The following is a 13,341-nucleotide window of genomic DNA, read 5'->3' as shown; positions in this document are numbered from 1 at the left end:
AAACGTCCTTTGTAGTAGCCGAAAACGAGAACTAGTCTAAATGTCCATCACCAGTGGAACAGATAAAGTGTAGTGAGCACATAAGTTACTGTGGTACATAGAATCCCCTTCTCATGCTAGACCCTGGAGCTCTGTAGGGTCAGACTTGGGTTCCATCCCAGTGTTGCCTTGTACTGTACTGGTTCTCTACCCTAGACAATATGCTTAGACACACAGGCCTCATTCTCCTGTGTGGACATTGGGTCTCACCTTAGTCTCGGTGCTTAGGCCAAAAAATTATTTAGATTTACCACATTCATTGAATAAAGCTGTGTAACAACTCCTTACTCTATTTAAGAGCTCATGTTTTATATCTCATTGTTACATAGTCTAGCATACAATCTAAAAGTCCACAGTTCAGGGGCGCCTGGGTAGCTCTGTTGGTTAAGTGTCCGACTCTTGGTTTTGGCTCAGGTCATGATCTCAGGGTCGTGGGATCAAGCCCTGCATCGGGTTCTGCACTCAGCCTGGAGTCCGCTTGTTCCTCTGCTCTTCCTCCTGCACTCTCACTCTCTCTCATAAATAAATAAAATCTTAAGATAATTTAAAAAATTAAAGTCCACAGTTCAAGCCAGGCTCACACATGACAAAATAGTTAAGGCCACTCAGGGAAAGGAATCAATGTCAGCGAAGTCTAAACCAAGATTGTCTGGTGGATAAAGGGCAGTGATTAGAGAGGACTGACGAAGCAGGGCTGTTTGAGAAACATTTACTGTGGATCCACTACGTGCTGGGACCTGGCCTGGATGAATATGAGAGGGCCCCTACCCTCAGGGAATCACCTGGGTAAACTAGGTGTTAATATCTATGTATAAGTTTCTAGCATCCACAGTAGAATCATATCCAGACCCCAGAGGGACAGCAACAGAGGAGTAGTTCATTCTGCTTGGTGAGAGGGGAAGGGGAGGACATACGTTAGAAAGGTCTTCATGGGAGAAGTGATGCTGAAGCAGAGACCTGAAAGGCCCTCAGTGGTCATAGGATAAATGGGCACAGCAGCAGCCACCCGTTATCTTGAGATACTAATTGAGCACCCACTGGGGTAGAAAAGTGGTGAAAACCATCTAACCCCCATCTTCGTTGGCATTACAAACACAAAATGACTATATAACACGTCGGAAAGTGATGTATACAAAGAAAAAACCCAAAGCAGGGATGCTGGGGACCACAAAGGTAGAATGACATAATGTCTTAAATTCGCTTTAAGATATTGAAAGTGGAAACTTCTTAGTAAATTTTTAAATTGAAATGAAAAAAATGAAACGTAAAGATGAGGTAAGAGTGGTAAAATCTTGAATCTAGGTGTTGGATAGTTAGATGTAACACTCTCCCTTTTTTTTTAAAGATCTTAAAATAAAAATAAAGGAAAAGAAAGGCAGCAGATGAGGGGACAGACTGATGGAGGTGGGGTAGTGTTACACAGAAGGACTAGACTCTGGTCAGGTGGAGCTTGTCAGTGTGAGATGCCTCTCGACCCCTGAGGGGGCATGACATACAAACCTGGACTTCAGGAGGGAAGTCTGGTCTAGAGAGAAATGTTGGGGAGTCCAACATGTAGGAGGCCTTGAAATCATGGGTTGGATATCCTTTGGGAGTGAGTATAGATCTGAGAGAGAAGAGGCACAGGACCACACTCAGCATCACAGAGTTTGGATCCTGAGGAAATGAGGCATTACAGCACAGAGACTGTCAGATCACCTTAGGTAGGAGCCAAGAAGATGTCCCAGGGCCAAATGGTGCAAGTGTTCCCAGGCCCAGGGGAGCTAGCCCCTGCATCCAACACTGGTCAGGGGTCAGGTGAGGAAAGGCCTGGGTGGTGACCAAGGGCTTTGTGTGGTAGAGCTCACATAACAAGAAACTGTACTCACTGACCAATTTTGGAAAGTCTTAACATTTTCATTTTGCCCCAGTGGTTTCAAATCTTTGTATTTAAAAAAATGAAATAAACCATTAAAGATAATAGCGACTTCATGCCTGATGCCATGGCTACACTCAGAGCTGCCGTCACTCTCACCTGCAGTATGCTTCAGTGAGCACCCGACTCTCTGCTCTCCCTGAGAACATCCATCATCCCACACTCCTGCTCTGTTCTGATGGCACCATTCCTCGGGTGGAATGAGACGGGCACTGTGCCACGTGGCTTGGGGGTCGCTACTTGGGAGCCCGAGTGCTTTTCTCAGACTCTGCCCCCTGGAGCTCCCCCTGTCCCTGCAGCACACCCACATGGCTTCTGGGCTCCGTGCACCTGGGCCTTTTACAGGTTCATGGGTGCCCCAGGTCTTCTGCCTCTTCCATTCCCACTGCCTGCACTGGCCTCTCGCTTCTCACCTCGCTCCCCCACTCTGCAGGCCTGGCTGGCTCCTCCAGCACTATGTGACTTCTAACAGCAGTTTGTTTTAGTGTCCCTAACCATCCTGAGCAGAATAAATCATTGCCACATTTTGGGCCCCAGAGAGTATCTGTGTGTTTTATGTTGTCTTTTGGACCTGTGTGCTGATGGGAACCAAGTGAGGTAAAACATGAATGTTCTGGGCTCCCATGATATCCCAGCTATCTGGTTCTCATAGCCATATCACTGAATTGTATATCACAGCTATTTGCCTCTTCTCCCGCACCCCGCACACCACACTGCCATCTGTATAGGGGAGGGAGATTCGCTTTCATTTCATACCCCCAAGTGCTTAACAAAATAGGCCCTGGAGTTAGATGGCCTCAGTGTAAATCAGGGTCTGTCACTTGATGCCACTTAATTTCTCTGAGCCTCAGTTTTCTCACTTGTAGTGTGGAAATGATAATAGTATCTACTTCATTGGATTGTTGAGGGTATTCCATGAGAAATGCTTGTACAGCATTTAGAACAGTCTAGCACCATAAGTGTTAGCTGCTATTGTTATAATTATTAGATAATAGTAGAGAGACAGAAGGGTAGATGGACAGGTGGGTAGGTGGGCAAATGGCAGACCTTTGTAATCCTGGTGCCTGCCCCATTCTTGGCTAATCATAGCTGCTAGTAAGTGTTGGCTAGATTGAAATCTAGTGAAGTGTCTCCTTTAATATATACCTAATTCCAATAATGGACAAATAAGTGATTTTGTATCTCACTAGATATCAGACACTATATGTTATTTTGCAAAGTATTCTTGATGAGACAGGAAATTTGGTAGATGGTGTCCGCTTTCTTTCTCTACCTTCTGAAATTCAGCCTCAACCCCTCTTCCTTATGAATTTTTAACTGTCTTCACAGCAAAAATAATATTAAGTTGATATCACTTCCTTTACCCTGCTTTGTCAAGAACATTAAGACTAAAAAAATAAAAATAAAAGGAAAAAGTCATGATTGAGTCATTTGCTCTTCTGACTCTGAATGTATCTGCAGACCAGTTTTCACAATGCTTTTTATACAAGTATAGAGATAATTTCCATTCCTTGGAAATTTGCTTTTTCATTTAGGCAAACCTCTCCTGCTTAAATATTCACTTGCAGGAAAATAACCTGGCATAGTTTGGTACTTCTTATCTAGGATAAAATAATTGTAAAGATTCCCTCTCAAAATCATAAAAAAGTGAAGTATGTTGCTTATGTAAAGTTTCTGGCTTAGAAAAAGAAAAATGGGTGTTTTCACTTTTTTATGTGCAGACACCTCATTCAGAAGCTCTCACCATTCTCGGTTCTCTTGTCTGCTTTCCAAATACCTACCGGGAGATCCCTTTACTGCAGTCTGTGCCGGAAGTCAAGGAAGTCATCACAGGTTCTGAAGATGTCAAGGTACCTCATGCATTTGAATGAATCTCAAGTTTAGCATTTTATAATTCTAGCTTTGTGGTTATCTCTTCCATTATCATACATTAATCTACTTACCCCTGAAAGTTCTGCTCTATTGTTTAAATCTTTCAGTAGTTGTTGTTGTTTCCAGATGACTGTTTTAGGGGGATTAAATGTATTAGATTCAGAGCATATGGCAGTTATAACTGATAGGTTCCTTGGGTGTTTTTTATTAGATCTGTTTATCATGCCTATGGATTGTAATTATGTAATGAATCATCCTTTGTAATAATTTTAGGTTTAATTGTGCCGCATTAGTGCATCAAATGAGTTTATAAGAAATAATTGAAGTTAGCCAAATATTCAGTCCCATTGTTAGCCTGATTAAATACTACTAATAATTTGAAATGTCAAGTTATTAATTCCTTAGAGAATAAAAGTAAGCATTTGTTCTTCCCTTAACTGACTTTGGGGCAAACAAAAATGCTTTTCAAATCTCAGAATCAATCTATCTGTCTAATTATGGTACATAATTATAATATATAATTTAGTGTACAATATATAATCTAATTTGAAGTAAAAGAAAACCGAGCTTTTCCTATCTGAAGTCTCAGTGGCTTTGCTAGTTTTTTATTGCATACCCAGAAACCCTCTTCTCTAGGCTGGCCTACTTGCCCAGAGAGGCCCTGGCTGAGACCACCACCAGGCTGCTCCCCCAAGCCCTGTGTTTCCTTCCCCCCAGGTTCTCCCTGTTGGGAGCCTCTCCAGAGCTCCCTGGTCCTTCAGTAGCTCCTGACTGCCTGGAACACAGTCAGAACATGTGGGAAACCAACTACTAAACAAAGTTTTTATTTTACTTAATTTTGTGTTTTTAGCATTACCTCATAAATATTTTACTGAAGAATGCCACAGAGGAACCAAATGAATGTGCAAGGTAAATGTTGACTAAAAGGTAAACTATTTTAGGATTTTAAGATACAAATTTATGTGTAAGCAGTTAATGTTAAAAAAAAAAACACAACACTCTTCCACATTACTCGTACATACACTAAAAAGTATAGTAAGAATTACGTTGAGGAAATGCTTTACTTAATTTTTTTAAAGTGTACCACTATTAAGTGAAAACCCTAAGGTACCCAAGATTATAGCGTTCTGCATTTTGTAGAAGAAAAAACAAGATTACAAATATATTCCTGTGTTCCCCGTTATTTTTTAATGGAGAAGAAAATGGAAGGATAAACCAAAAACTTATAAAAATGGTGTATGTATAGGCTAGTAATTCTCAACCAGAGGTGATTTTGTATCCCAGGAGACATTTAGCAATGTCTGGAAAAATTTTGTTTGCTTCTGCCAGGCATCTGAGGTTGCTAGCAGTCTTTTAGCAATATAGAGGTTTTCTGGACCACCTGCATAATGAAATTTGCAACCTGTCCTTCCAACCTGAAGCCCAAAGCTGGGAGCAGTGGTGGAGGGGAATACCAGTTCCTCATCCTCTGCCTCCAACCTCATAAGGTCACCAGAAGCCCAGCTCAACCTCCTGCTGCCTCCAAGGAATCAGCTCCTGCCCTGCTCTCTCTCTAGCAGCCTACCAACCATCACTGCCTTTTTAGCTCTTTGATGGTCTTTAAGGGTTTCTGGGTTGTGGGTTCTTTGTTTGTTTGTTTGTTTTGGGGGGTGCTGTATTTTGACTAGCTTCTTCAGTGGTCTTCAGTGGAAGGCTTAGTCTACCTTTTCTAGTTTCCATTACCAGAAGTTATAAATTCATTATCAGTTTGTTCATATTAGAGTAACCTCGAATTTGGGGATAAACTCAACTTGATTTATACAGTACCAGATCTGATTTGACTAACATTTTGTTCAGGAAAGTTGCCTTTATATTCATGGCCTGTAATTTTCTTTCCCCACCCTGTCCTTTATCAGGTTTGATTCCAGGGTTAGATACTCTCACAGAATGATTGAAGTATTGTTTCATTCTCTATAGTCAGGAAGAATTTTTATAAAATTAGAGTTCATGCTCCTGTGTATTTAGATCTCGATGGTAAAACTATCTAGGTCTGGTCATTTATTTATGAGAAGGTTAACCATTGACTTATTTTCTTCCATGATTTTAAGAATATTAAGGTTTTCTTTTCTTTCTTTTCTTTCTTTCTTTCCCTTTTCTTTTCTTTCTTTTCTTTCTTTCTCTTTCTTTCTTTCTTTCTTTCTTTCTTTCTTTCTTTCTTTCCTTCCTTCCTTCCTTCCTTCCTTCCTTCCTTCCTTCCTTCCTTCCTTCCTTCCTTCCTTCCTTCCTTCCTTCCTTCCTTCCTTCTTTCTTTCTTTCTTTCTTTCTTTCTTTCTTTCTTTCTTTCTTTCTTTCTTTCTTTCTTTCAACAGCTTATATAAACTAAACTTGTGTAGAAATTTGTCCATTCCATCTAAGTTTTGAAATATGCTGGCATACATGATGGCTCCATTATCCTTTTGCTATCTTGTGTCTCTTTCACTCCTGGAGCTATATGCATTTCTTAATCCCTGATCCTATTATGTATTCTCTGATTTTTGTCACTAGTGTTGCCAAAGATTTGTCAAGTTTGTTAGTCTTTTCAAAGAACATACTTTTGTCTTCAGCCTCTTCATTCTAATTTGTTTTTATTTTCTATTTTCTGCCCTTTTTTCTTTCTTCATATTCTGTCATTCCTTTCTTTTTATCAGCATATTAATTCTGATATGTTAATATAACAGTATACTAACTCAACATACTAGTTCAGCCATTCTCCTTTACAAATGTCCACATTTAAGTTTGTATGTTAATTTCTAGGTGCTACATTATGTGAGTTCTGTACATTTTGATATGCAGTATTTTTCTATTAATAGATTTTTCCCATTTCGTTATGATTCCTTCATTGAGTCATGACTTATTTAGAAATGTATTTAATTTCTAAACATATGGTTATTTTTATTTATCTTTTTGCTACTGATGTCTTAAAGGCATCACAGATCCAATATGTTGTCTGCCAAGTGACAGTCTTTGAAACTGTTGAAATTTGCTCTATGACCCAGTAGAAAGGCAGTTTTTGCAAATGTCCTGTGTAGGCTTGAAAGGCATGTATATACCATTTCTTCAGTAGTTGGGTGTACCACTCTAGATGTGTCCATTTGATTAATTTTTTTAATCATGTGTTTCAGATATTTTATATCCTTTCTAAATTTTTTCACCATCTTAATAATTTACTGAGAAAGATAGGTTAAAATCTCCCACTATTATGGTGCATTTATCTATTTTTCTTTGTATATCTGTCAGTCTTTGTTTATATATTTTGAAGCTATATTATTAGCTGTATAGAACTAAAGAATTATCAAATCCCTATAGAGAATCATATCTCTTTTAATTTATTTAGTGACCCTATTTACCTCTAAGGATGATTTTTTTTTTCTCTTAAAAACCAGTTGTCTCATACTGATTCAGGTATTTTTAAATAATATTTTCCATCCTTTTCCATTTAACCTTTCTGTATTCTTCTCTTTAAATGTCCTTGCAAAAATTGTACATTCTTTATTTTATGCATTTATCTTGTTTGCTCTTGATCTTTTAACTGAATCTTTAATTCATTTACATTTACTGCAGTTACTGGCATGTTTGGATACATTTCTTTCATCTGCCTTTATATTTTGTTATTGGTCCTTATCAATATTCTCTCATTTTGTCCCTATTCTTGCCTTCATTTTTCCCCTCTTCTTTTTTTCCTTCCTTCCTTTCTTTCTTTCAGATGATTTTTTCCACATTCCATTTATTACTTCTATTTTTGTAGAAGTCATAGACTCTTTCAGTTTTCTTAGAAGTTGCCTTAGAGGGGAGCCTGGGTGGCTCAGTTGTTAAGCGTCTGCCTTCGGTCTAGGGCGTGATCCCAAGGTCCTGGGATCAAGCCCCACATCAGGCTCTTCTTCTGGGAGCCTGCTTCTTCCTCTCCCACTCCCCTTGCCTGTGTTCCTTCTCTCGCTGGCTGTCTCTCTCTCCATCAAATAAATAAATAAAATCTTTAAAAAAAAAAAAGAAGTTGCCTTAGAAATTTTAATGTGCATACTTGTCTTACTAATTCTGAAATTAGTCTGTCTTTACCCTTTTCCTAAACAATGCTAGTTCCTTAGAATATAATCTTCTGATTTTATTCTTATGTCCCTGCAGCTGCTCCTGTTCTGTCTCCCTTCTCCACCTAACCTCTGAGTGTTAGAGGTTTAGGGCTGGTCCTCTTCTCCCTCTGACTCTCCTAGGTGCACTTATCCATTCTAACCAGACTTTAAATACCACTGATGATACCGAATTTATTTGCCTGGCCTCTTCTGTGAACCCCTTGTATATTCAGGCTTATGTGTTAAGCTGCCTACTTGATGCCTACATCCTCAGCTTGGATGTCTTAACACATGCAAAGTTAACACAATCACAGCTGAACCCTCGAGTCTCCTGACCATCCCTCAGACTCCATCTTAGTAAAGGGCACTATCATCTACCCAGATTTTCAATCCAGAAACTTGGGGAAAATCCTTGATTTCTCCTTTTCACTTACCTACCACATTCAAACCTTTAACATGTCTTGGCTATACCTTCCCCTCCTCCCCCACTTTTTCTTTACTATAGAAACCCAAATTTCTGTGGAGTGAAAAATGGAATAGAAATGTGTATGATATGCTCAGTCTTTATAGCTGTGTATGAAACATGGAGTTAGACAATGAGATTGAGGTCATACAAGTGCAGATCAGCAGAAATATGACCAAGATTTTAAACAAATGGAGGATAATTACAAGAGAAGATAGTTATAATTACGAGTGATAATAATGTAGAAAAGCTAAGGAAAAATAGTAAGTTTTCTGTTACATAAACTGGAGTGGTGTAAGATGGCAGAGTAGCAAACAGTCTCCAGAGAGTGTGTTGGCATACAAAGGAGAGTGAAGGTGGTACTGCCATTAGCTAAAATAAAGTCTTGAGAGATAGAACTCATTTGGGATCACAAAGGACATATTTGGGATACAGAGAGCTTAACTGACAGAAACTCAAAGCCAAAAGGAATACCTAAGAGTACTAGAATAGGAAGATGCTAAATGGGAATGCTAAATGATAAATTTCAAAGAGAGAAAAATAGCATTGAAGAGCTGCTATAAGCTAGTGTGACTTTAAAACTCAAGGCAGGTGAGAGTAGTTCACATTATGAAACCGTTTTATGGGTCACAAATGTTCTCTGTTGTACAAGGCTAATAGTTACAGAGTAATGCAGGTGTTCCTAAGAAATGAGAGATCTTTGCTAATGAATTACATTTAACAGATAGGTTAATGGGTTGTAAAACGTGTGTATTGATACACACACACACACACACACACACACACAAGCCTGCAAAGAAGAGAGGCTCTTAAAGTGGTAAAAATATGATTTGGGATATAATTCCAAGTTTGATAGATTTTAGTAGGTTGAACAGTCAGAGTCTGAGTTAAGCTGGGGGAAGATAAAGAGGCTATTGGAAAGCATATAGAATACATGACAGAGAGTGCAAGCGAAGAATACAAATGCAGTTTCTGGACTGAGAATCAGGCAAGAGAAGACAGTTCTACACAGTAAGGAAAGCTGAGGGTTTGAACTGTGTGGAACTCCTGTATAATGCTGGTGTTGGAGAACTGAGGAAGACCAGGCTCGCCTTGTAAACTGGGCTACATGCGTATCCTGAGTGCATTTTGGTAGAAGGTGACATAGTCTCCAAAGAGCTTTTAATAAACGTATTCTGAAGAATTTCATCTATCCTAATTTAAAGAGGTGAGAATCCAGTGAAACATGGTGATTTTAAAACCGCAAAATATATTTATTTTAATTGCTGAATTATACTGAATACAAAGAACTTGCACTGTGGAGAGCTGAGCTGTACGTTCAGTTTAATTGGCACTGGATGTAACCTCTTCTTACTAAGAAGAACATATACATACCACAGCTAACGTCTGGTTCTGAGTAGTGGCTTGAAACCCTCTTTTGTTCTGAAAGTGAGCAGGTCTGGGAGAAGTATTTTAATCTTATATGTGGGCATTCAGAAAAAAACTGGAATATGACTTTTTGATCATTGCAAAAGATAGTAGACTATATCAATTTCAAAGAGAATTACCACTTAAAATTGATTTATAATTGAAAAAGGTAATTTTTAAAGGACTGTGTAACTTGAAGGCTTTGTCTAGCACATTGCTTAAAAGCAATAACAGTGCAGCTGATTCTGAAAGTTGTATTCTGATATTCTTTACAATGAAATGTGGGGGTTGTCTTTTGTTTGTAGTAGGTGTTGTATATTTTATTGTAAGAAAAACAATTATAAACTCAATTTCCAGCCATTTTCTAAGATTCATGTTTTTGAGTCTTCCTCAAAACTATCGTGAAGCAATACAACGTAATTTAAAGTGTCAGCAAAAATAACTGATAAGTGCTCTGTGACTACTAATGGGAAATAGATCATTTATTTCATTAAATATTTAATTACTAACCAATACCAATTTTTCTATTTGTCCTGAAAACTGAACTATTGAGGGTACCTTATCTTTTTCCTCAGGAAGACACTGTGTTAACATATCTATAATTTTGGCCACTTTGTAAAAAAGATTTAAAATACTTTGTCGCTTGAAAGTACCAAGAAAATATATTAAATTTTTTAAGAGTTTCCCTCCTTTTCCTTCTTTTTCAAAAGATGCATTGCCATTTGCTCCCTCGGGGTCTGGATCTGCGAAGAACTGGCACAGTGTACAAGCCATCCTCAGCTGAAAGAGGCCATCAATGTGATAGGTGTCACTTTAAAGGTATTACCAATTCGAGATATGTGTTTGACAGTGAGTTGTATCCCAGATAGTCAACCAGTTCTAGTTTGAATTAGCCCCATCATTATTTTCCTGTACATGAGAGATTTTGAATCAAAAATTGTTTTTCTGAGAGCCATGTTGAACGTTCTGTGAGGCTCCCAAGAGAGGCCACCAACAACTGCTTCCCCACTGGTGGCTGCAACCTGGCCATCCATAGCCTGAGCGTTCCTGAGCCAAGCCCTGCAGCTGAACAGGGTTCCTCTGGTAGCTGGGCACTTCCTGTGGCAAGAAACACGACTGTCGTCTGCTGGTAATAGTGACAAGAAAGTGGGATTTCATGCCCTGGCCTCTTCAGTAGGACTGGGAGAGACCAGATGAACAGTCCTGAGTGCTCACTGTCTGACTGGTTCTTGGCACTTTTAGGATGGCTTTCTTCCTTTGCTTTGTTAATGAAAAGAAGACCTGCCATTCACTGGGCAGTCACGCTGGGCTGGATTCATGGTAGAGTCTCTATAAGTCTATAACCTTCACAATAGCAGCTCAGCAAGGTAGATAGTACAATCCCTATGTCACACCAGAGGAAAGTAAGGCCCAGAGAAATCAGGTCATGAGCCCACAGCTATGCAGGTATAAGTGATGTCACCAAGAGCATATCTGTGTAACACGAAAAACAAAACCTTTATACATACTATTAGGCCACTTCCTAAACCGGAGCTCAAATCTTGCGCTCAAATCTTGCCAGGTCCTTTTCTGGCTCCTGCTTAGAAATGGTGGTAATAATTGGCATTGCTGTTATTATACCCCCAGAACCAGTGAATGCCCAGTCCCTGCCAGGCACCGTGCTGGGAGTTTGTGGAAGTTCTCAGCTGTGAGACAGTTGTCCCATTTTACAGTGGAGGAACTGAGGTGTGGGAGAACAAAGGAGCTCGTTCCAGGCTCTAGATAGAGCCTGGCCGAGCCAAAATTCAAACCCTGAACTGTTCATCTGATACCAGCGTCCAGGCTCAGGCCTGCCCTTCTTTACTGCCTGTCATGTGCTGCTGTACTAGTAACAGAACCGCCATTGTAGCTGACACTGAGACAGTCATCACCAGGCAGCCCACAGGATAACCAGCTGGGGGCATCCCCTGCCCATGGCTTGGCATTCAGCCCTCTGGTCTAGCCCTGCCTGCTTTTGCAGCCTGGCTTCATTGCAGCCCTCCTCACCCACTCCCCTTCCTGTCCAAGCGTGATGCCTTCTGACCTCCCGTCTCTGTCACCCCATTCTGCTATCCTCTCTTCCTCCACACCTGGGCATGCCGGTTGTGTCATGCGAGCTGGAGAAACACTTGCTGCTGATCCCTGTGGAGAGGAACAGAAAATTGATCGAACGAGGATCAATTAGGAGTGCTGCCTCTGGCCTGAGCAGGGCGCTGACCTTTGTTGTTGCTTTTAATCCTTAGAACACCCTATGAGGTGAAGGGTTACTGCCACCTCCTCGTCACAGATGTGGAAAATGAGCTGATTGGGAAGTAATGAGTTGGCCAGGGTCAAACCCAGGACACCCTGGCCCCTTGTCTGGGCTTTTGCACAGTTGCAAAAACCACGGTGAAATATTCACATGTAACTATTAAAGTGGAAAGACGTCAGATAGCAATTGTATATCTGTGCAGAGTCTGATTTTTTTAATATCCTGTTTTCTCAATTCTAAGATCTATTTTTCAAATCTTAGTGTTTTCTTAAATCTAATATGTTGAATGTAGTGTGGCTTCCCCACCTCTACCCCTTTCCTGGAAAAGCTGTTAATAAGTCAATGGTGTCTGAGAATGAAGGAGATACATAGATATATCTGTATAGCTATCCTTTTACCCTTCTGTCCTGTTCTATGTAGTACAGAAGAGAGATGGAAATTGATAACAAAAGTAGGAGGATATGAGGGTTTACATTTTCTCATTGTAGTTCTCCACATTTTCAAAAATTTCTTTTACTTTTTCTACTCTAATTTTTTTACTTTTTCTATAATTATGAGGAAAAACATAAGGCACCAGAAAAAGAAAGCATGGAGCCCAGACTCTGTCAGGGGCATCCCAGCACAGTGCAGGGACTGTCCCGTGGAAGCCCCCACTGCTGTAGATGCTCTGGCTCTCCCCATTTTAGAAATAAGAGAGAAGACAACTAAAGAAGGCCAAGGAACTCACTCCAGCTTGAACTGCAAAGAAATCTGAGGGCCAAGATCAGCCAAATCAGCCTCCCTTTAACTGTTAGAAACAGTAGAGGGAAACCCATGGATGTAATTCCAGGACCCTGGGACAGCTCCCTGCCTGCCTCCCGCTGATGTCTGTATTCCTATTACAGTTGGTACTTTTACTGAAGGAGGTAGTACGTAAATCTCAGAGAACCGAGGGCCTAGCAGGGAGAGTGTTGCCACAAGGAACAATTCCGAGAAGTGGGCCCTCAGGGAGGCTTGGGGCTCTGCTAGGAGGAGGCTCAGCCCCAGCAGCAAAGGGACATGAGTCCTGGAAGGGCTTCCTGCCTTATGGATTCCGCATGACTCTGGGCATCACTCTGCTGTGACTCTGCCCTTCAGGAACACTTGACAAGGTTGACCTGGTGTTCCCTCTGATGTGGGAAGGGCATGGTCAGTGAAGTCTGGGAAATGCTTCCCGGGGGGTATCAATGAAAACCAGCCTGGAGCCTCAGCAGTAAATGAGAGCAGTGCACTGCATAGGCACCTGGAGATTACCACCCAGCTAGTTGTGTCTGGT

General features: G+C 40.5%; 1 protein-coding gene across 3 annotated transcripts in view; it reads left to right on the top strand.

Moving 5' to 3' along the window:
- RALGAPA2 (Ral GTPase activating protein catalytic subunit alpha 2) overlaps positions 1 to 13,341 on the top strand; it is a 312,880-nt gene that overhangs the window by 169,449 nt on the left and 130,090 nt on the right. For all 3 annotated transcript variants that reach the window (XM_087853775.1, XM_087853774.1, XM_045809914.2), the window contains 3 exons: positions 3,676 to 3,804; positions 4,677 to 4,735; positions 10,489 to 10,597. In XM_087853775.1, coding sequence (XP_087709901.1) covers positions 3,676 to 3,804; positions 4,677 to 4,735; positions 10,489 to 10,597 — 297 coding nt within the window. The remainder of the gene's footprint in view (positions 1 to 3,675; positions 3,805 to 4,676; positions 4,736 to 10,488; positions 10,598 to 13,341) is intronic.

The sequence above is a fragment of the Ursus americanus genome, chromosome 22 (genome assembly GCF_024610735.1).
Source record: "Ursus americanus isolate L20-20 chromosome 22, mUrsAme1.1.p, whole genome shotgun sequence".
Taxonomy (NCBI): domain Eukaryota; kingdom Metazoa; phylum Chordata; class Mammalia; order Carnivora; family Ursidae; genus Ursus; species Ursus americanus.
The sequence above is the reverse complement of the archived record's forward strand: the minus strand, read 5'-3'. Positions and strand labels throughout refer to the sequence as shown.